This window comes from Peromyscus leucopus, chromosome 8b (assembly GCF_004664715.2).
Source record: "Peromyscus leucopus breed LL Stock chromosome 8b, UCI_PerLeu_2.1, whole genome shotgun sequence".
Classification (NCBI taxonomy): domain Eukaryota; kingdom Metazoa; phylum Chordata; class Mammalia; order Rodentia; family Cricetidae; genus Peromyscus; species Peromyscus leucopus.
This window is the reverse complement of record NC_051086.1, coordinates 33,514,150-33,541,506: the sequence shown is the minus strand read 5'-3', so window position 1 is coordinate 33,541,506 and position 27,357 is coordinate 33,514,150. Positions and strand designations below refer to the sequence as shown.

The window sequence follows — 27,357 nt, the reverse complement described above, 5'->3', positions numbered from 1 at the left end:
CAGCTTTCCTCTCTCAACTCGGTGCTTTCATACACACTGGATATACCAAAAGGCACATCTTGCTTTTTAGAGTGAAACTGTCTAAAGGATGAGTAACAATGCCCATTCCGGCAGTCTTTAATTCACAATTATTTAGATAGGGCTGGAGGGAGTCTTAGCTATTCACAGGCTGGGGCAAGAGGCTAGCAGAGCCAGGAGTTGAAAGCTATATATACTAGGCAGAATAGTGGCAGATGGTCTGGAAAAAGTTATCTCACTGTGTCTGTCTCATCAGGTCACGGTGTAAACTTTGTCAGCCTGTTCTCTCCCCCCCAACCCCCAGACAGGGTTTCTCTGTGTAGCTTTGCGCCTTTCCTGGAACTCATTCTGTAGCCCAGGCTGGCCTCGAACTCACAGAGATCCGCCTGCCTCTGCCTCCCGAGTGCTGGGATTAAAGGCGTGTGCCACCACCGCCCAGCTTGTCAGCCTGTTCTTGTCCATGGTTTTTGTTTGGTTTTCTTTGCTTTTTTAGACAGTCTCCTGTAATCCAATCTGGCCTCAAACTTGCTATGTAGACAAGACTGGTTTTGGGCTCTGACCTCCCACTTCCCACAGGCTAGCTTTCCCCCTTCACTTTAGTGATTAAGTCAGCTGTAAAAACAAGAAGAGAACATTTCCAAAAATCCAGAAAGCCCAGGATTGTGCCTGCTTTTGGTTCAGTGCAGGATAACACTGCCCCACATTAGCAGACCATGAAGCTGGGGTGTAGCTCAGTGGCAGAGTGCTTGCCTGGTATGCACCAGACCTTGGATTCAATACCCAGCACAAGGTAAATGGGGATGGTAGCACATGCCAGTAATCTCAGCCTTTACAAGGTAAAGGCAGAAAGGATCAGAAGTTCAAGGTCATATTGACTTTACCTGTTTCCTATTTTGTGTGCATTCTCATACATGCGGTGTGGAGGCCGTGCGCTGGAGATCAGAGGCCAGCTTGAAGGAGTTGGTTCTCTCCTTCCACCATGTGTGTCCTGGGAATAGACCAGAGCTCAGACACTTTAGCATACTGAGCTGTCTTACCATGCGGGTTTGGATACTGACCTTAAACAAAACCGTGGGCTGGAGCAGTGGCTTGGTGGTTAAGCATCCTGGCTGCTCTTTCAGAGGACTCTTTGGTTCCTGGCACCCACACGAAGGCTTATAACTGTCTGTAACTCCAGTCCAAGGCTATGTATGAGATACCCTCTTCTGACCTCCATGGGCACCAGGCACATGTGGGACACATACATACATGCAGACAAAATACCCATACATGGCATAAAAATAAACCTTTAAAAATGCTTTAAAAAAAAAAAGAATGTCTAAAAAACAAACATTCTGTGAGGACAGCTACAAAAAAAAAAAAAAAAAAAAAAAAAAAAAAAAAAAAAAAAAAAAAAAAAACAAAGAATGTCTCAACTTCTGTGGGAGGCCAGCTCCCACCTTTTAAAGTTCCTATGAGGAGGAGAGAGGAATAAGAAACTTTTCAAATAGAAAGATAGTAAAGAAAAGACAGACAGAAACAAGGATAGCTTCGGGTGGACCTGGATCAAAATCCACGAGCCCCTTCTGTCTCTTCAAAAGGACTGTTTATAACAATGCCAAGGTGTGGGGCAAAAGACCTCTCCTTGCTTGATCAAAGCACACTGCACAGCCAAGTGCAGACCCTTCCAAACACCTGGTAACCATGCCTGTGGTCAAATCATCCCCTTATGCAGCCCTGCTGGGTAAAGCAAGCTCAGATCTCATTAGGAAACCTCTGTGGGTCTCCACAAACTTCTGAGAAATACCAAATAAATAAATAAATAAATAAATAAATAAATAAAATTCCACCAAGACTTACCAACTGGTAATTATACTTGTTAGTCTTCCATTTGCACACCTTGTTTAACCCAGAAAACCCAAAATTATCTAAATGTTGCTTATTTCGTTATCCTTTTGTCAATGCAATATTTTTTTTTTAATCAAAAGTCTTTTGCCCCTGATGTCACTGCATTGAAACAAACTACTGGACTCAGGGATCACTTGCCTTTATAAAGGAAGGGAAGAATGTACGTGAAACCTGAGGTCTCAAAATACCCTCACTGAAAGACCTCAGGGCCCTGGTGTGGTGGTACACAACTTTAATCCCAGCACTCAGGAGGCAGAGGCAGGCAGATCTCTTCTTAGTTAAGTCCATCCTGGTCTACAGAGCAAGATCCAGGACAGCCTGGGCTATACAGAGAAACTGTCTCAAAAAACCAAATAAGTAAATAAATTTTATAGACTTTCTATGATTATGATATATTCATGTTTTTTCTTGAATAAATCCCCCCTTTTTCTTGTTTTTTCTCATTTTATAATTTTCTTCTAATCTCTTTATAATGTAAACATTTAATTAATAGGATTTTCTCAAGTCCTTTTTAAAGTATTTAAAAATAACTACCACTCCTATCCAAATGCTTTACTTAACCCACTTCTTCCTTCCCAAAGCCAAGATGAAATGTTGAGACTGTGAGATCCAGCAACCCTCTCTAGACTTCTTGTATTTTGTCAAAAGAATTTAGAAATTTTATCCCCATTGCAGTCTTAATCTTTATTATAAATTTGAAGTTATAAACCTGTCTTTTAGATTTAACTATTGTTTAGTTTCTATATATGTATTAAGTGGTATTAAGTCCAAAGAAATCCCTTTCCCCAAAGCCTGGCATTTAGACAAAAGGCAGCATTCCCTCAGACACTTAAGAAGATAGTTCCTGCTTGCTAAAAGGAGTCATCTCCTCAGCCTGGCAAAAGTGACATCAGCTCTTCCATTTACCCATGCCTGTGGTGTCTATCACCATATCAGGGTCTGTGCTAGCCCCTGGACTCTCTCATTCCCTACTGTCAAGTGTCTCTTACAGAGTCCTGGCTGGCATGCCCCACCTCTACCCTAAACCTCTCCCTCTCCCAGCTTCTCTTTCCTATTTAACTCAACCATTTGGCTACTTTCCATCTTGTCTTCCCCCTTGGCTCCACTCTGGGTCCTCGGCTCCTCTCTTCAACTCTGTGTTCCCTCCCTCTCCTCTCATGGCCCTTTATTCTACTGGCCATGTTCAGTCTGGACTCTTTCAGATGCCTCTGGCTGTACTCTCCCTCATATCCACACAAAAACCTTCAACTATACCTAGGAGTGGTCATGTCCTCATCTTCATTTAAATGGCACCTGCATATTCTCTTTTAATTCTGTACCCTCATCAGTGCTCCCATCCAGAATTTACATATCAACAATAAGGGCAAAACCTCCCCACAAAAATTTAAAGATTGAGCAAGTAGTTTGCAGGGAAGAAAAAAAAAAAAAAAAACACCAGGAGGCAACAGACTGGAAAGTTGCTGACCTGATAGTAAGCAAGCAGACAGCTGCAAACAGGCTAGGATCTGCTGCCCCAAAGGACAAGATTGAAGGGTGGCCCAGGCCCAGAGCCAGAAGCATACCACGGGCAGACCCCTTCACCCTGCAGCTAGTACACCTGCGGGGCTTTTAGTTTGGAGTCTAACTTTTTTAAGGTTTGTTTTTATTTTTAATTATATGTGTATGGGGGAAGGTGGGTAAGTGCCTGTGCCTGCAGAGTCCAGAAAACGGTGCAGGATGCCCTGGAGCTGGACCTACAGTTGATTGGGAGCCTGAGTGGTAGGCCTGGGTCCTCTGAAAGAGCCGTACAGGTTCATAACCGCACAGCCATCTCTCCAGGACCGGAGTCTAAACTTTTTAACTCTAGGATGTCATTTTCCAGGGCTTAAGCGAACATCCTGTAAGCACCTGTACTAACTCTAGAAAGACTCTTCCTCTCCAAACCAAGTGACAAGACGAATATAGTAGAAATAGAAATGTAGTTATTTCTAACAAACTTTTTAAAGTGTGTGCAAAACATAGAATGCATAGAAAAGCCACATGTCGTGGATGAAGGCTCGGGATCTGGAAAAAAGGGAGGACGCTTTCCTGCAGGCACGCATAGTAGGCAGGATATAAGGACATCCCCAAACTCTGTAAACCAAGGTGCATAATGTCCGCCCTCCTCCGTGGGCGTGGCCTGAGCCGGCTTGTCTAATAGGAGTGGTCAGGGGCGGGGCGCTTCCTCTGTACATCTTCTAGCTTAGGAGAAAAGCAGCCCAGACTTTGCGTCCTCTCATTGGTCAGGGAAGAAACCAATCGCGGCGAGTCTTGTTAGAGTCATCGCCCTAGCAACGCAAGGAGCCGCTTGGGAAAGATCCCGCCTGAGGCTCTCCGTCTCTGCTTCCACACAAGGTGCAGGAGGCTGCCCAGGAGCTGTGGCCTGCAGAGATGGACTGCGACTTAACTACGAGCCCTGGATATCCTCCCGCCAGTGCGTCCTCACCTGAGCAAGCCCCTGGCCCGCTGCCACGCCAGTCTAACCCCTGCCACCTCCAAACCCCACTCAGCCCACTAACGAAGCTGTCCTTGCTTGTGCCCACAGCTTCCAAGGGCCAGATGATGGAGGAGCGTGCCAACCTGATGCACATGATGAAACTCAGCATTAAGGTCTTACTCCAGTCTGCCCTTAGTCTGGGACGCAGTCTGGATGCAGACCATGCCCCCTTGCAGCAGTTCTTTGTAGTGATGGAGCATTGCCTCAAACATGGGCTGAAAGGTGAGCCGGGGCCGTTTAGGAGCATAGAAATGTGGGCTAAGTCTTTGCCCTCGCTAGTGCCAAGCATTGTGGTGGGTGTAGAGAGGAGAGCAGCACACAGAAGAGACAAATTCCCTGTGATCGAGAGCAGTGCTGTTCGGTACAAACGGCACTGCAAGCCGCAGAGGCCATTCTTAGTTCTCTGGTAGGCACTTTCTAATAGTGAGGTTTAAAATCGGCCATGTTTCACATCGCCAGCACATGTCCAGTTCCGCGGCTGCACTAGCCACGCTGCAGGAGCACCGCTAGTAACACGCGTGGCTGTCCGTGTTCTCGGGGAACATAGTGTTAAAGGCAAGACAGTGAACACAGAAACAGAATTACAAACCGCTACCGATTCGGGGGAGCAAAACAAGTGAGGTGGTAGAGATGAAGACAGGGAACGTTCAGGTGCAAGAAGAAAAGTTCTTTCTGAAGGGGTGACACGTGAGCTGAGACCTAAGGAAGAGAGAACGCTGCAGAGATCTGGACCCACAACTTCCCCAGCACAAGAGACAAAACCAACAGAGGCAAAGGTGCAGACGCCCTGAGCGGATCAACCTTGGCTGGAGGCAGACACCTGGTAGCCAGGGAGTGTGGAGTGAAAGAATGGGAGGTGAGACCCAGGAAGCGGGGAGGGCTGGATCATGCAGGCCCTTAAGAGGTCATGACAGGGAACTGTATTTTCTTCTAAGTGGCTTTGAGGGAGAAATGTGACTTGGTTAGCATCTTTAAAAAAAAGGAAAGAAAAAAACTTCCCAAATCGAGAACAAGTTATAAGGGTAAGGAATGAGGATTTAGGAAAAGCAGTTCAGTCACTGTGGCAGTTCAGTAGGGAAGAGGCTGTGACAGTTGGGATTTGATCACTGATGCTGCCACCAGGACAGCGGTGGCAAGATGTGGCAGATTTCAGTTCATAAGCAGCAAGTTCCTGAAGAACAGATCATGATAACAGAGAAACCATGCTGTCAAAGGGAAGCAGAGCTGATTTGTCCCGTGGCCTCTCCTAGTCCGAAAGGCTGGGTCATAGACTTGAGCGTGGAGCTGTGGAGCTGCGCTTGGCCTTTGGAAGAAAGCCTGTGGGCCCCAGAAGAAACTGCACCCTCTTCTCATGACTAACACTGTTGTTTTCTCTTTTAGTTAAGAAGAGTTTCATTGGCCAAAACAAATCTTTCTTTGGTCCGTTGGAGCTGGTGGAAAAACTTTGCCCTGAAGCATCAGATATAGCCACCAGTGTCAGGAATCTTCCGGAATTAAAGTAAGAAGTGCTAATGCTGCCTGAATGTTTGCTTTTTACTCTGCTGTTTGCCTCCCCTCGGTTCTTTTCTAATTTGGAACACTGTAACAGGATCCATGCTCGGCTTGGATTCTAATCCTGCCTCTGCTGCTCATGGTTCACATGACCTTAAGTAAGACGTGAGCCTTCCCGGGCCTCAGACTCCTGCTCTTGAGTGTGAAGGCAGCGGCTGCCTCGTGGTTCACATAGTTTAAATCTGTTGTTGGGGCTATGGGTGTGGCTCAGCGGTTAAGAGTGCTTGTTGCTCTTGCAGAGGACTGGAGTTTTGTTTCCAGCACCCACATCAGGTGGAGCGTGGGAACCAGGGAACTTGCAGCTGTGTCTCCAGCCCAGTGTGGTACATCTTACGACGTATTTTAGCACAAATATCAAATTGCATATATGAGCCTGTGCCTCAGAATCTTGTGAGACATGAACACTTGAAGTGCCTGTGGTGCAAAATTCAAAAAGTACCTAACTTGTACAGTGAGCATTCTCTCTGCTCACACAGTACCTCTCTAACCCCTAAACTACCATGTGACCCCCCACCTCTGTGTGTGTGTGTGTGTGTGTGTGTGTGTGTGTGTGTACACCCCTCCCCCAGCTCATTTGAGTTCCTTCTGTATTTGTTGCTGTTATTATGCCTTAGTGGTCTGATTCTCTGAATTCTAGGACAGCCGTGGGAAGAGGCAGAGCTTGGCTTTATCTTGCTCTCATGCAGAAGAAACTGGCAGATTATCTGAAAGTCCTCATCGACAATAAGCATCTCTTAAGGTACCCATCATTGTGTTTGTCTTGTACTTTGTAGTTGCCGCACCGTCTGTAGATCCTTGTGAAATAGAGGAACTCGGATATTCATAGCTAAGATCGAAATCACTACTAATCTCAGTGCTCTGAGGCTTGAAGTGTTTCTTTGTTGAGCCCTAACATCTCAGAAGCATTATAAACAAGACTCTCATTGTAAATGAGACTTCATTTTGAAATTCTGAAGATAATCTCCCAAAATATCAATACTTATAATTTACTGACTGGCAGCCCATTCAATTAAGTTTCAATAAAATGGTACTTATTAGACTGGATGATAACAGGAATAAAATAACTTTTGAACTGGGGACTGTGGGTGATTTTTTTTTTTTGTAAGAGAACATAGGTACATAATCTAGCTGAAGATTTCATATCCAGTTTGTAAAATGTATGTTTCTTAGCATTAGTAAAAACTTAAGGGCTGGAGAGTTGGCTCAGCAGTTAAGAGCATTGGCTGTTCTTCTAAAGGTCCTGAGTTCAATTCCTAGCAACCACATGGTGGCTTACAACCATCTGTAATGGAATCTGATGCCCTCTTTTGGCATGCAAGCATACATGCAGATAGAGCACCATATATATAAAATAAATAAAACTTTAAAAATTATTTTTTTGTTGCCGGGCGTGGTGGCGCACACCTTTAATCCCAGCACCCGGGAGGCAGAGCTAGGCAAATCTCTATGAGTTTGAGGCCAGTTGCTCTACAAAGTGTAGGCTCCAGGATAGGCTCCAAAGCTACAAAGAGAAACCCTGTCTAGAAAAACAAAAACAAAAAAAAATTATTTTAAAAAATCTTAAATAGTGGCTATTACTGAAATTTTTGACTGACTCATTTTTTTAATTTAATTTTTTTATTTTATAATTTAATTTAATTTTACATATCAGCCACGGATTCCCCTGTTCTCCCCCCTCCCGCCCGACTGACTCATTCCTTATATTTATGGCTATATAAACAAGAAGCCATTATAAACGGGATTTTCTCTAGACTGAAAATTGATATGGCAGAAATCTCTAGAGTTAATTCTCTTATCCAGTTCAGATAAAAATATCCTTTATATCTTGGCCTAGACTCAGATATTTCAGAATTTAAATCAGCCTCAGGAGTTCAGGGATTAAAGGTGTGCAACACACACACACACACACTCTCTCTCCAGTTGGTTCCAGAGATCAACACAGGTTGTCAGGCTGTTGGCAGGTGCCTTTGTGAACTGCCACCTCCCAGGCCAGCCCTGGTGACCTAATGTTTGAGATAGAAGTTCCACGTACAGAGAGGAGCCAGTGAAGACACAGGAACACAAAGCAGAAAGACAGGAAGACAGTGGCCAAGAGTGGATGAGAAGGACCGAGATCCAGAGATCCAGATCGAAGCAGAGGAGCCTGGGAGGCAGCTTGGCAGCTTTCTGTTGCTGTCATAAAACCTGAGAGAATCAGATTTGAATCAGCCAGAGCTGTCTCAGTATCTAAACGGCTTGCTGTGCAGGCGTGAGGTTCAATCCCCAGCACCTCCACTACAAAACTGGATTTGGAAACTGTTGTTCATGCAGAGAAAATATCATACAGACACATAGAAAAAATGATATTAAAGTTAGACATCTGAGGAACAGCATCTGAGGCACCTGAGGTTGACCTCTGACATGCACACACATATGCATGCACAGCCACATACATGGTTCCTCGAAAACACATGTACATCTATGAAAGAAAAAGAAACGGTTTGTTTGGCTCACAGTTGAGTCCATAGCTGGTCCTCTTGCTTTGTGCCTGTGGCAAGGCAGCAGATTGTGAGGGAGGCATTTGGTAGGGAGACTAAAAACTGCTGGCTTCCTGGTCACAGAGAGGGAGAGGAAAAGGAAAAAGGTCGCACCTTCCTTCAGAGCACACCTCTAGACCTAACGACCTCTCAGTTGGCCCCACTTATGGTTTTAGCAGCATCAAACTGGGGAGCAGCTGTGCCACATGGGCCTTTGGAGACGCTTAGGATCCAACTACAGCAGAAGAGGAAGTGCTCGAGGTGGTGGGAGGAAGGAAGCTCCCTGAGGGCCTTTGCTCCAGGGTGGGGCTGGAAGCCAGGTGGCAGCCAGGCAGGCCAGGGCAGGACGGGTGGGTGAGGAGTGATGTGTCTCTGAGCAGCTTCCTGACATGTCAGTCTCTCACAGTGAGTTCTATGAGCCCGAGGCACTAATGATGGAGGAAGAGGGCATGGTGATTGTCGGTCTGCTGGTGGGACTCAATGTTCTGGATGCCAATCTCTGCTTAAAGGGAGAAGACTTGGACTCTCAGGTAATATGGGATTTGGGCTTTGGTGGAATGAATCAGGCCAGGGATTTTTTACATGAAATCTGCAGACATGCACTGAACCTAAGAAAGGGGCAGAAGGCAGGAGGCCTTGGTAGAGGTTGGGCAGACTGCAGTGCTGGGGAGGTGGGAAGGGGTTGTCTCGGAAGAGTGAAGAAGTAACGTGGGCAGAAGCGGGACGTGGCTCAGTTGGCAGAGTGCTTGCGGACCATACACAAGGCCTTAGGTTTGGTTCCTAACTCCACGTAAACCAGGCATGGTGGTGCCTGCCTGTAATCCCGGCAGGCACTCTGGAAGTGGAGCCAGGAGGTCATCCTCAGTACATAGCCAAGTTCAAGGCCAGTGTGGGATACATGAAACCATGTCTCAAAAAAAATAAGAGATGGGACTGGAGAGATGGCTAAAAGCACTGGTTGCTCTTCCAGAGAATCAGGTTTAGTTCCCAGCACCCACATAGCCACTAACAACTCCAGTTCCAGGGGAGCCAACGCCCTCCTCTGGCTTCCACAGGCACTGCATGTGATATACAAGATATACAAGCAGGCACAACCATTCACATCAAATAAATATAAATATCGCCCCCCCAATAGATTTTTTCAAAGAGAGAGAGAGAATAAACTAAACTTTACATTGTATCATTTTTTTAAATAAAGAGAGGCTGGGAGTAGTGGTGTAGGCCTTTAATACCAGCACTGGGGATGCAGAGGGAAGGTGGATCTCTGTAAGTGCCAGGCAAGCCTGATCTAGTGAGTTTGGAGCCAGCAAGGTAGTGAGACCCTCCTCAAAAAAAGGTGAGCCCGCCGCCTGCTCTCAAGAGCCTCACTGGCTTCTGAGCACCTCTTTCTAATCCTTAGGCTGAAGCCTGTATAACATACCTTTAATAAAATAGTCGGCTCTGCCCAAAGAATCAAACAGAAGACACCCAGCGTCAACCTGGGGCCCTGAATCCATACACACTAATGTGCACACACCACAGACAACAGCTTACACACATCCACACACACAAAAAAATTTAATAAAAATAAAAGTCCTGTTCTAAGCTGGGCAGAGTAGCACATACTGAGAAGCCAGGTACTTGGGGGACCAGGGCAGGAGAGTTGCAAGATTGAGGACAGGCTGAACCATTTAGTGAGACTTTGGTCTCCAAAAATGTAGAGGTAGATCAGTAGATAAAGAGATAGACAGACAGATGGATATCTCCAGGAAAGGTAAATGTATATACTGTTTTATTTTCGCTTTCTAATTTACTTTGTGTTTTTATTAGAAGTGGACTTTGAACGCCATCAGATGTCTTGTTTGGTTGGCACCTGACTTAAACAGAACAGTTAATGTGTGACTTTCCCATAACAGTACTGCTGCTGTGTTCCTAAAATAAGGCCTACTTGGTCATTGTGTCATTTCCTGTACCCCCAAATCATGTGTTTCTGCTTAACGTGTGAAACTGTTCTGAGTTTCCCGTGGGCCTTTGCCCCCTCCAGGGATTATGCTCCCTCATAGGGTCACCCTCCTGTTCTCTAATACACTTCAGTAGAACACAAAGTTGGCTCTTTACTTGTTGGGTTTCTTCTTTGAAAGTTTATATTCCCTTAAAAAAAAAAATCGTGTGTGTGTATTCCTAAATACATAAGTACAACCTGCTCAGTCTGTATAAAGTTACTTGTATGTGTGTTTTGAGGGCTGATCATTTAGTGTTAGATAACCAACTGGTATGCTCTTCCCTGAGGAAGACTTTCTCCAGATCTCAGTGTTCCTTAGTTGGCTGCAGTTCTTTGTGTAGGCTGAAGCCTCATGGGCTTCCCCCTCTTCATAACCCCCATGCTCATTAGCATGTCTATTATTGTTGTCCTTGTTCAGCTCATGTTGAGGCTGTCACATTGATGAGACTTCTTAAGTAGAGCTCCAGACATTCTGAGGAGACACAACCTCACAGCAAACTCCCCGCTTCTCTGACTCTGTTTTTGTTTTGTTTTGTTTTTCGAGACAGGGTTTCTCTGTATAGCTTTGCGCCTTTCCTGGAACTCACTCTGTAGACCAGGCTGGCCTCGAACTCACAAAGATCTGCCTGGCTTTGCCTCCCAAGTGCTGGGATTAAAGGTGTGTGCCACCACCGCCTGGCTTTCTCTGACTCTTTTTTTTTTTTTTAAAAAAAGATTTATTTGTTTTATATATATATATAAACACTATATAGATATATAGTGTTCTGCCTGCAGGTCAGAAGAGAGCACCAGATCTCATTACAGATGGTTGTGAGCCACCATGTGGTTGCTGGGAATTGAACTCATGGCCTCTGGATAAGCAACTGGTGCTCTTAACCTCTGAGCCATTTCTCTTGCCCTCTCTGACTCTTAAAATCCTTCTGTCCCTCTTTGGCAATGATCCCTGAGCCTTAGGGTGGGAGTTGTATTACAGATGTGTCCGTTGGGACTGGGCTCCACAGCTCTACATTTTGATTGGTTGTGGTTTTCTGTAATGGTCTCCAGTTGTTGCAAAGAGAAGTTTTCTTTAATGAGGGTAAGGACTACACTCATCTGTGGGTATAAGGATAAATAGTTAGAATGTAGTTCAGTATTAATGCTGGTTTAGTAAAGTGGTGGTTGTAGGTTCCTCTCAAAAATCCACGACTTCCCTAGCTCTGGCAGAGGCAGGCGGATCTCTGTGAGTTCGAGGACAGCCTAGTGTACAGACTGAGTTCCAGGACAGGCTCCAAAGCTACACAGAGAAACCCTCCTGTCTCAAAACCAAAAAAAAAAAAAAAGAAAGAAAGAAAGAAAAAATTAAAATAAAAGTATAAAAGTATTTTTGTACCCCAAAACCTTTGTCCTTCGTTGCTTTATAAATAATAAAATATAAATAAATAAATAAATAAATAAATAAATAAATAAATAAATAAATAAAATATAAAAATAAAAAATCCTCCTTTGGATGCATGTACAGTAGAAGAATGACCGTGCTGAATTTCAGGGCTTACAAGGTCTGTGGGAATGAGGGCTGCCATGTCTTACCTAAGCCTGTGGCCTTTATTCTCTCAGGTTGGAGTGATTGACTTTTCCCTCTATCTGAAGGATGTGCAGGATCTCGACAGCGGCAGAGAGTGAGTACTGTGTTGCTTGTAGCTCCTCACCAGCCGGCAGGACGGTGGCTTGGTCTGGCTCTGCACTTTTAGCTTTGTTGAGTTAGTTTAGTTACAAGAGGTGAATCTCATGGCATCCTCACCGTTTCAGGAGTTGAGCTCGGAATAGAGCATGCATGTGAAAGTTCCTTTTCATACCACCTCCTCTGCCCATTCCAGCCTAGTCTCACTCCTCTCCCCATAGGAAGCTGCTGTGGTCACTTCCTTCCAAACGTGTGCGTGCGTGCGTGCGTGCGTGCGTGTGTGCACGCACGCATATGCCACAGCACAGGTGTAGGTCAGGGGACAACAGAGTTGGTTCTCTCTGTCTGCCCTTAGGTCATCAGACTTACACAGCAAGTGCTCTACCCGCTGGACCATTTCAGTAGTCCTTCAGTTTTATTTTATTGAATATCCAAAGCATCTTGAGATTCTCTACCAGGAAGGAGTTAAAAGAATCATGGGCCATCTGTAGTGGACACACCATTATGTGTTATGCAGATGTGAAGAGAGAATCAGAGCTGCTTGCAGAGTGGACTTTGAGATTTTTCCCAAAAGATGATGGGTGGGAAAAGTAGGATGCCAAGGAATATATGTATTCCTTTTCTATAAGCCAAGAAGTTCAGTATATATGCATGCTATGTATACTGCATTTATGTTAGCTAGAGTGATGGTTATATGCCCAGAGAAGGACACTCAAGCCATTACTGTGGGTTCCCTGGGAGAGCTGTGTAAAGGGAAGAACATGTAAAAGAAGGGAAAAAATAGCAGCTGAAAAACAAACCAGCACCTGTGGCATGAAACGGTGAACTACACGTGTAACTTTATGTGGACTACATGTGTAAATGTATGTGACATTACATATGTCAGTGTGTGTGAACTACGTCTGTAACGTATGTTAAAGAGGTCACAGGAAGCAGTGAGGTGGTTCAGTGGGTAAAGGTGCCTGCTGCCAACCTGGGTTCAATCCCTGAGACCCAGAGGCTGAGTGAACTGACAAGTTGTCCTCGGACCTGCACGTGCACATGTGCGCACACACAAACACACACACACACACACACAGATGTGATTTAAAGAAAGAAGGGGCTGGAGAGATGGCTCCATGGTTAAGAACGCTTGCTGTTCTTCTACACAACCCACATCAGGTGGCTCACAATTACTTGTAACTCCAGCTGCGGGAGATCTGACACACTCTTCTGGCTCCCGTGGGTACTTGCATATGCTGCATATACTGACAAACAGGAAAACACATACATTTTTAAATGACTGGAATTTTTTAAAAAAGGAATCAGTCAGTCAGAGGGAAAGCTTGACTGCCAAATGGTGAGGACTTTTTGACTCGAACTTCCCTGGCCTGTAGGTTGCTCTCCCGTGCCCTGCAAAGTCTGTTTCCTTCAGAGTATATCCGCTTCTTTCAGGAAAGTGAGACTGAGTCCTCTGCCACTTCTGGAGGCATTGTGTGTGTCAAGCAGGCGTGTTCACCATGCACAAACACCCCTGGCTTTCTGTGCCCTGCAGAAGCCCAGGCAGTCTATCTGCAGACTTGCTGTCAGGGTGGCCTGTCCTCAGGCCTTGCTGCTGGGTCAGGCCGGCCCTGCTCTGTTTACTCATAGGTAGCTCTGACTGCTTCTTGGTTTCTGCAAAGTCTTCAGAAGGGCGGGGGACCGTTAGAAGTGGTCTGACATGAACTTAAGAAGTTGTTATCTTTGTGGACTCTTTTCACAAGGCATGAGAGAATTACCGATGTCCTCGATCAGAAAAACTATGTGGAAGAACTTAATCGGCACTTAAGGTAAGGCTCGCTCCTCCTCAGTGCCAGCTTTACTCTGTTTCCATACCGGAGAGCTTTGCAGGGGACCCACTGTTTTAACTGTCATAGCTACATTTTGTCCAAACCGAGAGACCAGTTGTAATCACTCAAGCCACATTCATGCGTCCAGCCTGGAAGAGGACGCCTTCCTGATGAACAGCTTTGGGGGGCTCTTTGGCTTTGTTTGTGCTGTTATACAGCATCGAGAGGTAAATACGCAGAGCATGCAGCCTCTGCCCCTACCCCACAGCCTTGGGGAAAGAAACAAATACTATGAAAATGGAAGGAAGGGCTAGAGAGAGAGCTCAGCAGTTAGGAAGTCATATTGCTCTCAGAGTTCTGTTCCAGTACCCTCCGCAGGCAGCTCTCCACTGCCTACAACTCCAATTCCAGAGGGAGCTGGCAGCTCTGACCTCCATTGGTACCTGCACACATGTGCACAGAGTGTGTGTGTGTGTGTGTGTGTGTGTGTGTGTGTGTGTGTGTGTGTGTGTGAAGTAGGGTTTGAATATGTAGTCCTGGTTGGCCTGGAGCCTGGAACACACAAAGATCCACCAGCCTCTGCCTCTCCAGTGCTGAGATTAAAGGTGTGAGTCACTATGCCCAGTTTAAAATAGAGATGCCCAAAAGAAAAAACAAAACGAGGTTCCATCCTCATCACACACACACACACACACACACACACACACACACACACACACACACAAGTCAGGTGAGAGAAGGAGCCATTCATACATGTATTTAAGTTCTTTAACATAAATGCTTATGTTTGATGATCTGCAAAGTAGATTAACAGAATGACCGACTACTTCCAATTACGGGGAGAATTAAGTAAGTTGATGCATTTCAAATGCTCACAGCAAAGACGGCATGGCATGCAGAGCAGAAGCTATGTTCCTGCTCTCATACGGCATGTTGCTCTCATCGAACCTGCTGTTGTCCTGTTGGAGGGTTCTTTACATTTTTCACAGTATAAGAGTAACTTAAAATGTTGTAGAAGTGGCTGAAGCAGTGGCCCAGTGGTTAAGAGCACTTGGTGCTCTTGCCAAGGCCCTGGGTTCCATCCTCAGCACCCGCTGGGTGGATCACAACCATCTGTAACTCCAGTACCAGGAGCTCTGATACCCTCTACTGGCCTCCTTAGCTAACAGGCACACATTCAGGCAAAGCACATTTACATAAAATAAATATTTAAAAAAACAAACAACCAAGGGGCTGGAGAGACGGCTCAGAGGTTAAGAGCACTGGCTGTTCTTCCAGAGGACCTGAGTTCAATTCCCAGCAACCACATGGTGCTCACAACCATCTCTAGTGGGATCTGATGCCTTCTTCTGGCATAAAGGCATACATGCAGATAGAGCATTCATACATTGACAGGGTCTATGGTGGGGGGGGGGTCCAGCTATCACCAAATATCCCTTGATTTTTGGCTTCTCCAGAAGGATTCCTTGATCCTTCTAGGTATAGCTTTATCATATACAGCTGAATCTCTTTCATATTCCTGCGGCCCATAGCAATACATAAAGTAAATAAATCTTAAAAAAACAAACAGGGTTTCTCTGTATAGTCCTGGCTGTCCTGGAACTCACTCTGTAGACCAGGCTGGCCTTGAACTCACAGAGATCCACCTGGCTCTGCCTCCTGAGTGCTGGGATTAAAAGTGTATACACCACTGCCCGGGCGACAGTAGTTGTGGTCGTTGTTATTTCAGTATCCACACACACTGGGTTCCTACTTCAGAGCTGTGAACAGCCCTGCGTCTTCCCTTTCATGCAGAACGTCAGGACTCTGCCTTCTCCTTCACCACTTAGGAAAACAGCCCACGGACTGAAGTTTAGGCTGACCCAGTGTGTTTATTCTCTACAGCTGCACAGTTGGGGATCTTCAAACCAAGATAGATGGCTTGGAAAAGACGAACTCAAAGCTTCAAGAAGAGGTTTGTAACTTTTGCTTAAACAAAACAGCATGACCCAAGGTTAAGAGAAGTGGTACATGTCAGCCTGGTGGCAGGAGGCCTGTCATCCCAGCTAATTAGGAGGATTGCAAGTTCAAAGCCTGCCTGGGCTAGAGAGTGAGTTCAGAACCAGCCTGAACAACTTAAGGAGACCCTGTCTCAGCAAGTAAAGAGAACTCCATGGTGGAATGTTGTCTAGTATAGACAAGGCCCTAGGTTCAGTACGTAGTATAAGGAAAAGCATAGCGAGAAAGAGATGGCATGGTTGGTACATCTGACCAGAGCGTCGTGCTGGGACCCAGGAAGAGGAGCCAGCCTCAGGTGGAGTAGGCTGGCTGCACAGGAGACAGCGTTTACATTCCACTGTGAAGGGTTCCCGGGGAGACACGGAAGCTGGTCCTGAGGCAGTTCCCAGCAGCCTGTTTTATCACCTCTGGTTAAAGCACCATCAGGTGGACATGAGATGGTAGTTTTCTTTTCTACCCACCTTTGCTATAGGGTCACATGCTTCCCTGCTGCCCCAGAGAGCATGGACTGCCCGAGAGGCACCCCAGCCCACCCTTCTGTTGTGGCCTGTAGCGAGCACAGATCCAGTCTCCCCACAGCATGGTCTTTCTCTGCTTTCTCACTAGGAAGAGAGAGAATGAGAGGACAGGAAGAAGGAGGGCTGAGGCCGAGGAAGAAGGCTTGCTGCCCGCTGCCCGGCTGTCTCCCTGGTGGACACATCTTGTCTCCTGTTAGCAGGAGGGGGGTTGCTCAGCCTTGAGGCTTTCCACAGGTAGTAGGAAGGAGGAGAGCTTTGAGAAGGGGCTTAAAAAGGGACACCCCACAGCACAGAGGCAGGGTGCAGGGGCCAGGAGGGTCTGTAAGTGAAGGGCCTGCTGAGGCTCACTGTCCGGCTGACTGCTCTCCTTAGGGGCTCCCAGGGGAGGGGCTCCGGATTGTGTGAGTTGAAGGAGATACAGAGATAGTATTCCCAGGGGGTGTCATGGGAGAAGCCACTGCAGTTAGCCCTGGGTACTCACACATACCTTGCTTGGGAGGCAGGCCTTGGAGCTTCTGTGGAGGCAGCCGGCAGGTCTTAAGCCTTGTCTTAATGCCTCCAGGTAGGATGATAGATCGATTTTATAATTTTGTTGTAGAGATTAAGTCAGTTTGCTGTGGTATAAATACCCATGAGCAGCACTGGGGGAGGGGCTGGGGACTTGGTTAACTTTAGAAGAAAGCGCTGCTGTCCAGCCAGGTGGCATGCTTCAACTGGAAGGCTGAGTGTAGTCTTGAAACTCAGTGGCTGGGTGTTTTCTTCAGCATGTAACAGGAGGTGTTTTCATCAGCATGTAATGTCCTTTAGAGCTGGGCAGTGGTGGCGCACACCTTTAACCCCAGCATTTGGGAGGCAGAAGCAGGCAAATCTCTAAGTTCGAGGCCAGCCTGGTCTACAGAGCAAGTTCCAGGACAGCCAAGGTTACACAGAGAAACTCTGTCTCAGAAAACAAACAAAAAAGATGTCCTATAGAGAATCCCTCAGGAGGATCAGGGGATGGGAAGGAGCTGATGGCCATGGCCTGCTTCTCCCTTTTGACAACTAACTCCTTCAGAGCCTTGGAGGTCTTCCTTAGGCACTGCTGTTATTTAGAAAGGTCAGCCCGGGTCTGTGGAGGACTCTGAAGGATTTTAGAGGACAGTTCAGTGCCTCAAGATCCCTCCACTGAGGAAAAGTGGACAGATGACTCCCTTCTTGCTCCTCCTCCGGTCTCCCTCCTCTTCTGCAAGCTGGAGCCTGGAGCTGGAATAAGGAGGGGTCTGGCTTCTGCGTTGTCCCACCCACTTCGCCTCCTGTGATAGCCACTCGCTAGACACATTCCTGAACAAATCCAACTTTCCTTCCCTGAAGCCAAGATGACACATTTCAGGAGGAGGGATTCCTCTGGGGCCTGTTTCTGATGATTGAAGTTTGAGTCTTTCCTCCAAAATCTTTAATTTCTCTTGACAATAAAACATATTTCTGCTTATCAAGAAACTAAAAATGGGAATCAGGGAGATGGCTCAGTAGTAAAATACTTGCTCCACAAGCATGAGGACCTGAGTCGGTATCTCCAGCACTGAATCAAAGCCAGGCAGGACAGCATGCGTCTGTAACCACCATGCTGGGAAGCAGAGATCCAGGGGCTTGCTGAGCCAGCAAGCCTAGCCAAAACAGTGCACTCGAGGTTCATTGAGAGACTCTGCCTCAAAAAAAAGAAGAAAAAAAAGGTGGAGCAGTGGAGAGGACCCCACTGTCAACTTGTGGTATTCACATGTGCATGCACAGGCAAGCTTACGTGCACAAACACACACACACACACAGCAGCAAATGGAGCTGGATGTGGCAACATACAGTATCAATCCCAGTACTCGGAGGCAGAGGCAGGCAGGTCTCTGTGAGTTCGAGGACAGCCAATAGCACACAGTGAGACCCTGTCTCAAAAAACAAAAACACCCCTGGAAAAAAAGATGAATCAAAACAAACCAGTCCATCATCCCTTTGCCTGCCATTAGCATAAATAGCCTTTATTTTACAAATTTTTGTCCTACTGATTTCTTTTTTTAATTACAGCTGAGAGCATACCATATAAACTTTCCCTCTATTGGTATAAGTATGTTCTCAAGTTATTAAAAGCTATCCTAACGGCCGGGCAGTGATGGCACATGCCTTTAATCAGGAGGCAGAGTCAGGTAGATCTCTGTAAGTTTAAGGACAGCCTGGTCTACAGAGCCAGTTCCAGGACAGCCAGAGCTACACAGAGAAATCTTGTCTTGGGAAGGAAAAAAAACACTTTGTTTGAATAACAAACTAAATGTTTGAATAACAGATTTCTGTTTGGTGCTCCTGTAATAGTGTATATCTGAACTCTAATTTTTTTTCCATGCATGCTCACATGTGTTTGTGAGTGTGTGTGTGTGTGTGTGTGTGTGTGTGTGTGTGTGTGTACATAAATTATCACTCACATGAAGCATCAAATAACTGATTTTGCAATGTGAGGGAAGAAATTGGAGATGGTACAGAAAGCTGAGAGTATGCGAGAGAGGGTTTACTTCATAGGTGTCTTTGTAAGTTCGAACCATGCATTTCCTATGCAAAGCAAGGAAGTAAAATATCAAACAATCAGATGCATTGCCTGATCTAAGTAAATGTCAGCTCTTAATTTGGACAGCAAAATTAATTTTGGTGTTAAAACATGTAAGAAATCTTTCTTAATCAGCTTTCAGCTGCAACAGACCGAATTTGTTCCCTGCAAGAGGAGCAGCAGCAGCTGAGAGAACAGAATGAATTAATTCGGGAAAGAAGCGAAAAGAGTGTGGAGGTGAGGGGTGACCTGATGGCTGGGAAGTGTTCACACACACATATACACACACACACACACACACACACACACACACACACACACACACATCCATTGTTAGTCGCAAACTGCATCATGGAAGAAAAGCTTCAGAATCCCCCTGAGTACTGAGTCTCTTGTATAAAATGGCGTCACAGTCACAGATAGCCCACACAGGTCCTTCAGGATGCTTTCAAGTGACCTGTGGAAACAGTGGCTGCCCTGGCTTGTCGAGGGAAGAAAGTCTGAGACTCTTCTGTGCAGAGGGTTTCCTTCACTCTTCCCACTCCGCGCTCGGCGAGGCCACTGGTGCTGAGCCTGCAGAGAGCAAGGCCAGCTGTGCGCTAACTCTGTCCCAGTCCCAGAATGTACAAAGGTGTCTTGTTTGACATCAGTACCTCTTGCTGCTGTCCCCACCCACGTCACTCACAGGCCACCTGCGTCACTAAGACTCCCGAAACTCCCAGCCTTTGCACTCCGGGTTCCAGGTGTTGGTTTAACTTGGGCTCAGTGTGGAGTGGGCTGTCATGGGTCCCTGCTTCCATGGCTGGACACGCCCTCCTCCTCCTCCCAAACTCCCTTAGCGCTTGTTCTTCCTTCACGGCAGATGCTCCTGGCAGATGCTCTGCCTCACCTGGTGGCCCAGGGGTAGAGATCAGGGCTGAGTCACCACAGGCCCCGGCGCTAGGTAAAGATGGCAAACAAATACTGTGTGGTGGATCAAATAAGAGTCTTTCCCACCAGGAAAGAAAATTAACTAAAACATTACACAGTCTACCTTGTTATAGAAATCTAGTGGGTTATCCACACACCTGTGATCCCAGCACTCAGGAGGCAGAAGCAGGAGGATCACAAGTTCAAGTCCTGTCCGAGGTACATAGCGAGATCCTGTTACACAACCATACACAGATCTATTGGCCTGCTGTCATCCTTCATCTTCAGGTTGTTTTATCTTTAAGACTCATCATTCATATTCACATATATTGTATGTGTACATGTGTATACATACCTGGCTCAAGATTCATCATGTTTAAAAGGTAGAAAATTAAGCCAGGTGATGATGGTGCCCACCCAGGAGACAGAGGCAGGAGGATCTTGTGAGTTCAAGGCCATCCTGGTTACAGAGTGAGTTCCAGGATAGCCAAACATAGACAAGAAAACCCTGTCTGGGGGGAAAAATAGGAAATTATCCTGTTGTTGTTGTTGTTTGGGTTGTGACATTTTGAAATGTATTGTGGCTAGTTCACTTTCAAGAGTGAGTCATTCTTGGGTTTCTTGTGTGATCAGATAACAAAACAGGACACCAAAGTTGAGCTGGAGACTTACAAGCAGACCCGGCAGGGCCTGGACGAAATGTACAGTGATGTGTGGAAGCAGCTGAAGGAGGAGAAGAAAGTCCGCCTGGTGAGTGGGACCCGGCGCCCTTAGGAAGAGTCCGCAGGCTGCGCTCCACTCTACACGTGCTTACACCGGCTGGGCGCACGGAAAGCCAGGAATTGTCCTCCTTAGCTCATGTTTACACTGCAGTTCTCTATCATCGTCATCTGTGTTTGTTGTCGTGGTGTGAGTCTTTTCTAGGTGGTTAGGAGCCCAGTCTGTCCCCTCCGTCACGGGCTCTGTGACTCACTTCAGTCTGTGCACTGGCAGCCACCGTTCCTCTCCAAACCTAGTTCTCCTGTGCTTTCTCATCCTGGCTTCCTGGAATGAATGTGGGGCACTGTCCTGAGGTACCCATCTCAGAATGGTGGCCCCTGTGCCGTGGTAAAGTCGGAAGGACTCAGAACCTGTAGTCTTACTCCGTCGGGTCTCCTCGGAGACAAGCCTGGCGTTCCTGCAGACTCGAGGTTCTGTTTTCCGTTTGGGGGCGACCTGGCTTCAGAACCTGGCCTCATGTTTCCAAGTCAGTGTTCTGTTGACTTGATACAGAGCCAGTGTGGTGGTACTGTACTCCCAGTAACTCGGGAGCTGAGGCAGGAGGATTGTAAGTTAAAGGCCAGCCTAGGTTACTAAGAGGAGGGAAGAAGAGAGGGGAGAAGGAAGAGGGAAGGTGGGAGGGTCAGAGGGAAGAAGTCAGGAAGGAAGCGGAAGCGGGGAGGAGAGGATGCTGTAAGTAATCCCACCAGACCTTTCTCCGTCCTGCAAGCCTGCCCTGTGCAGTGACTCCCGCGTCAGTTCCATAGGATGCTGCCTCAGTGCGCTCCTCGTCCGTGTCTTTGAAGGAACTAGAAAAGGAGCTGGAGTTACAGATCGGAATGAAGACGGAGATGGAGATCGCCATGAAGCTACTGGAGAAGGACACCCATGAGAAGCAGGACACGCTCGTCGCCCTCCGCCAGCAGCTGGAGGAAGTCAAAGCAATCAACTTACAGATGTTTCACAAAGTCCAGGTGAGGGCTGCCCTCATGTCTGCACCACCGCACTCCGGCGCTGCCCTCTGGTGCTGTGCCCCCTCCTGCAGAGGATGCGGCAAGCGCGACCCTCAGCCCCTTGTTATTGCAGCGTTTGCGTTTTTTGCTTGAGACGGAGTTCTCAGCTCTGGTTGGCCTGGAACTCACTACATAGACCAGGCTAACCTCAAGCTCAGAGCTCCGCCTGTCTCCGCCTTCTGAATGCTGGGATTGAAGGTGTGCACTGCCATACCTGCTGCATAGATTTATTTTTAATGTTTAGTTTTATTTATGTGTGTACACTTATGGCTTTGTGAATGTATACACACGTGTGTGCAAGTACCTGAGGAGGCCAGACACGTCAGATTCCTACGGCACATGTGAGCTTCCCAGTGTGGGCGCCAGGACTTCTTGTCAAACCATCTGTTTTAAGTTTTTACATTTTTTTTTTCAGGTTTTGGCCCATATAGAGCTATAATAGTGTGTGTTAGGGAAACTTCTCTAATAATCTACTAGAAGGCCTTTGAAGCATGGAAGTGTATCTGTAACACCGTAAGCCTTGCAGCAGGCTTGCTCTTGGTGGTCACTCGGAGACCTCGGCAGAGGGGCCGCAGCTTTGCAGGGCACTAGTCCTGCCTCTGAGCAGGAAGAGGAAAAGGAACCATCTAGAGCCAGCCAAACACTTCTTGTCTCAAAGGAGGTTGTACACATTGCCTCCAGTCAGCTCCATGGGGAAGGGCTGATCATCGTAGCTGCAGGGCCCTGGGAACTCCATCTTTTCTGGGCTGCAGCCATATAAAAGAGAATATTTGTTGGTGGGCACATAATTGTCTGTCTATAGTTAGCTTCAAGATTTCTGCTGGGAAGTTCCATCCAGACCTTGCATCCTCCTCAAAGGCCACAGCCCCTGGCTGATGAGCAGTAATTCTCCAGCAGTCCATGTGACCTATGAGCTAGAAGCCAACTGTCCGTCTCACATTGGCCCATCACAGCCTGTGATGCTGGGGTAGAAAAATGAAGAGTACCACTTGGAAAAGAAATATACACTGTCTGAGTAGGAACTGCAAAGACCACAGCCCCCAACAGTGGGCTTTGTTTCTGCCTTCTACAAGGACTTTTATGTCACCCAAGGGCCACCACCATCCTTGGCCACATTCTGAGGGAGTCGTTCTAGAAGATGAACAGCTTTGGTGGCCAGCCTCTTGCTGGTGTCAGCTTGCAGCCTGGCATCTGCAGTAGGAAACAGAGTCATAAGTCTTTTTCATAGCAGATTCTTGGCTGTTGGCAGTCTGTCACCTCTGTCACACCTCTGGTCTCTTTATTTCTCTCCCATGTGTTTATCAGGGACCCAGGTTCAGTGAATTCACTTCTGCCTCTTGCTCACCGCTTTGCATGGCTGTGTCAGGGTCTGAGTCTGAGTGTGTGTCTTGTCTCTCTGTTTTATTAATGACAGATCATCCAAAATCCTAGACTTACATGAAGAGACTTGGGTCTGATTTTCACTAAATGGGGCTACCTGCATGCTAGGCAAGTGCTCTCTACCTCTGATCCATACCTCCAGCCTGCATGAGCTGATTGACAGGGCCTTTATGGCCCAGTGTTTAGTCTTTTGTTTTATTCTGTTGTTTTTTGAGACAGGGTCTCACTATGTATTCGTGGCTGTCCTGGAACTCACTATGTAGACCAGGCTTGCCTCTGCCTTCCAAGTGCTGGGATTACAGGTATGTGCCACCATGCCCAGCCTAGTGTTTAGTCTTACATGCTAAATGGTCCAGAGCAGTTGGCTCCTCCAGGCCCTTCCTCTGGACTCTTGCTGTGCATCTCTGCAAACTAGCAGGCTTTGGCCCAGACTCTCCTCTTCCAGAACCTTGCTCAAGCAGTAAGGCCCACTGGCATTCCGATTCTCCCCAGCTACCTCTCCTGGGGAGGTGGCAGTGTTGGCACTATCTGTCTCCCTAGTTTGGGTGACTGAGTTACTTTACTGACTGCTTTGCACAGCTGACGAGGGCCACCAGCCTCCCATCTTGTCACATCAGCTCTGACAGGGTCAAACAAACCCTTCTGTGCAGCCTCTGCTTGGAGAGAAGCACTCCTGTGTCGACCATCTTGTCTGTCCACATTTCCACCTCTCCACTGATTAAACTGTGCCAACAGAGAAACCGGCTGGAGGTAACCTAGGACTTCCGCTGGGGTGAGGAGAGTGGGCAGTCTGGTGGCGTGCACTTCACCTGTGGCATCTGCACTGGCTCAGCAGGGTGCTAGCAAAACTTAAATTGAACTGCAGAATACCCAGGGGGCATCAAGGTTCAGACATGGGGGCCACCCACACACTGGTGTCAGAAGTGTTAGTAATAAAGCAGTCACCCTCGCCTTGATTATGCTCCACCTTCTCTGCATTTCCTCTGTAGCTCATTCACTTTCTCTTAGTTCATAGAATTTTTTTTTTTTATTTAGGAGTTTCATTGTTGTCGTTTTTTGTTGGGATTTGTTTGTTTTTGAGACAGGGTCTCTCTTTGTAGCCCTAATTGCCCTGGAACTTGGCCAGGCTGGCTGCTTTTCTGCCCTCCCAAGTGTTAGGGTTAAAGGCATGTACCACCACACCTGCTTTCATAGAATTTTAATTTATTTTATTAAGAAAATTTTTCATTCATTTTACACACCAATCAAAGATCCCCCTCTTCCCTCCTCCCACCCCTCCCAGCCTCCCCCTCCCAACCCACTTCCCCCCACAAGAAGGCAAGGCTTCCCATGGGGAGGCACATCAGAGGCAAGTCCAAGCCCTTCCCCCGTGCCTCAAGGCTGCACGAGGTGTCCCATTCATGCACCAGGGATGAATTCTGATCCTACCACCAGGGGGCTCCCCAAGCAGATCAAGCTACACTAGAGTCTCACCATGCAGAGGAAATTGGCACAAGAGAGCTGAGGAATAGAGCACTTGCCTGGTATGCAGGAGGCCCTGGGTTCCATCCCCACCATTGCCAAAAATAAAAACAAAAGCACAAGAAAGCAGGTGCGTACCTGTGATCCATCACTTAATCCCAGCATTCCTGAGAATGGGACAAGGGGATCACAGACTGGTAAGGCCAGCTTAGGCCACATCGTAAGACTGTCTCAAACAGAGTGAGAGAGATGGAAAGAGTGAGAGAGAGAGAAAGAGGGTCTGGAGAGATGGCTCAGAGGTTAGGAGCACTGGCTGCTCTTCTAGAGGTCCCGAGTTCAATTCCCAGCAACCACATGGTGGCTCACAACCATCTGTAATGAGATCTGGTCCCTCTTCTGGCCTGCAGGCATATATGTAGACAGAATACCATATTCATGATAAATAAATAAAACTTGAGAGAGAGAGAGAGAGAGAGAGAGAGAGAGAGAGAGAGAGAGAGAAAGGGTACCAGAGGATACAGACAGACAGAATACTTGTCTAACATACATGCACATGCACAAACACAGACACACACAACACACACACACACACACACACACATACACACACACACACACACACACACACACACGGAACCTGAGGGTATACACAGCTCAGAGACAAAATGCTTGTCTAATCTTCAGCACCAGCCAAAGAGAAAACAAACTGGTTTGTGTCCCTCAAATCTTGGCAAAAGTATTTTATCACCAGAGAATCATATTTCCCCATTGCAGTGTCTCAGAATCAGATGCCTCTTAGAACTAGGGTATGTCGTGTTTCAGCTTCTTTTCTTTATGTGTAAGTTGTGATACAGTTTCGTTTCACTGCAGTGAGTATCATGGTGCTGTGGTCTTCCAGGTCTGAGCATTGAATGGTTTCCATTACTTTTTCTTTAAGTTGAACAGCATTTAGCATGCTGTTTGTCCTGAGTGTAAGCTTCAGTCAGAAAGTGCAATCTGTGTTCCTTAGGAACTCATCCCGGCTTCCTTCTGCAGCAGCCTCTCTGTAGCCTTTTATCATACGGTGTATCTCTGTAGCCTTTATCTTACAGTGTGTCTCTTGTGACTACAGAGTGCTCCCTCCTGCTTGCTGGGCCTGGATACCTGTTCTGATTTAAAATTGGGACAGAGTGAGTCTCACAGACAGGACTGTGGGAACAGCCCTGCCTCTGACTGGCTCTTCTCTCTGAGCCTCCCTCTCAATAGGAAATCGAAGCTGACAATGCCTCCCTTGAGAGCCCTTGAAGGGGCACATGAACTGGCACGTGTGCCCAGGCCAAGAGGATCCTCGGGAGTAGAGTCCACACTGACTGCAGCAAGCAGACCCCAGTACCTGCCGCTTTGCTCTTCCTGCCAGAGCTGGAGCCTTGACCTGGTTTGTCTTCCAGGGCTCTAGGGAAGAACAGCAATTATGGCATACTCTTGAGAGTGTTGCCAAGTCCGTATGAACAGTGAGGCCGGTTTGTAATGCAGAGATGTGGAGGAGGCCTGGGCAGCTTATGGACCCCTCTCCTTGCTTTCCTAGAATGCAGAGAACACTTTACAGCAGAAGAATGAAGCCATTGCCTCCTTTGAAGGAAAAACCAATCAAGTGATGTCCAGCATGAAACAAATGGAAGAAAGGTAACCACTTCCCTGGTAGACAGGACATCTCTAGAAGGTTCTGGGAATGCTTGGACAGAAACAACCACAGAGTCTCACTGAGAAGTACAGACAAATTGGGTTGACTATCCTTCCTTGGCCCACCCTATGTCTAAGGAAAAGGCTGGGTGCACCAACCAGTCTAACCTAAGCTCTGGTCAGTTAGTCAGGCTGTTGGCCACTGCATCAGAATGTCCTCTCAGGCTTTGGAACTAGACAAAGAGTGGATTGTCACTGTCACATTCAAATATCAGCTCAGCAGTGGATCAGAATAGAATTTCAGGGGCTAGAGAGATGGCTCAGCACTTAAGAGCACTGACTGTTGTTAGAGAGGACTCGAGTTTGTTTCCCGGCACCCATGTTGGGTGGTTCACAGTGACCTCTCACTCCAGCTCCACAAGATCTGGTCTCTGCAGGCTCCAGCATACACACTTGTGCACGCATACACACACACACACACACACACACACACATATAAAATTTAAAAAGTGATAGCATCCCAAAATAGATATACACAAATGTGACTGCTTTTTGGGAAATGGGATGTTATTCCATAGAGCAAAGGCGGTCTTTTTTTTAGAGGGGGTGTCTAAGACAGGATTTCTCTATGTAGCTTTGGCAGTCCTGTAGACCTACCTGGCCTAGAACTCAGAGATTTACCTGCCTCTGCCTCTGAAGTGCTAGGATTAAAGGTGTGCTCCACCACTGCACAGAAAAGATGGTCTTTTCAGTAAATAGTGTTGGAGCAATTGGTCCTCCGTCTGCAAACCAGTGACTCTCAACCCACACCTCCAATATGACAGAACAGCTGGCTCAAAAGGCATCATAAATTTCAATGAAAAATCTAAAAACGGTTTGGAGGGAAACAGAAAACTAGAACTTTGGAGTAGGCAAAGAGATTTTTTTTTTATATGTATATGAGTGCTCTATCTTCATATGCAACTTTATGCCAGAAGAGGGCATCAGATCCCAGATGGTTGTGAGCCACCATGTGGTTGCTGGGAATTGAACTCAGGACCTCTGGAAGAGCAACCCATGCTCTTAACCACTGAACCATCTCTCCAGCCCCAAGATTTCTTTTTGAGGTAGCGTAAAAGTATGACTATATCTTAGCTGACGTTTCATGTACTGTGAAGAGACACC

The 27,357-nt window shown here is 46.9% G+C and overlaps 1 protein-coding gene across 2 annotated transcripts in view; it reads left to right on the top strand.

Annotated features, from left to right (window-relative positions):
- The window catches only part of Rufy1 (RUN and FYVE domain containing 1), a 50,492-nt gene that overhangs the window by 10,165 nt on the left and 12,970 nt on the right, over positions 1-27,357 (top strand). The window contains exons 1-12 of one of the 2 annotated variants that reach the window (XM_037201613.1): positions 4,230-4,357; positions 4,469-4,642; positions 5,801-5,918; positions 6,609-6,710; positions 8,894-9,017; positions 12,062-12,123; positions 13,868-13,933; positions 15,818-15,887; positions 19,148-19,249; positions 20,555-20,671; positions 21,487-21,654; positions 26,099-26,196. In XM_037201613.1, coding sequence (XP_037057508.1) covers positions 4,315-4,357; positions 4,469-4,642; positions 5,801-5,918; positions 6,609-6,710; positions 8,894-9,017; positions 12,062-12,123; positions 13,868-13,933; positions 15,818-15,887; positions 19,148-19,249; positions 20,555-20,671; positions 21,487-21,654; positions 26,099-26,196 — 1,244 coding nt within the window. In that variant the 5' untranslated portion in view covers positions 4,230-4,314. Of the gene's footprint in view, positions 1-4,229; positions 4,358-4,468; positions 4,643-5,800; positions 5,919-6,608; positions 6,711-8,893; positions 9,018-12,061; positions 12,124-13,867; positions 13,934-15,817; positions 15,888-19,147; positions 19,250-20,554; positions 20,672-21,486; positions 21,655-26,098; positions 26,197-27,357 lie in introns of those variants that run through there. The other variant, XM_028855000.2, reaches the window with a different exon arrangement.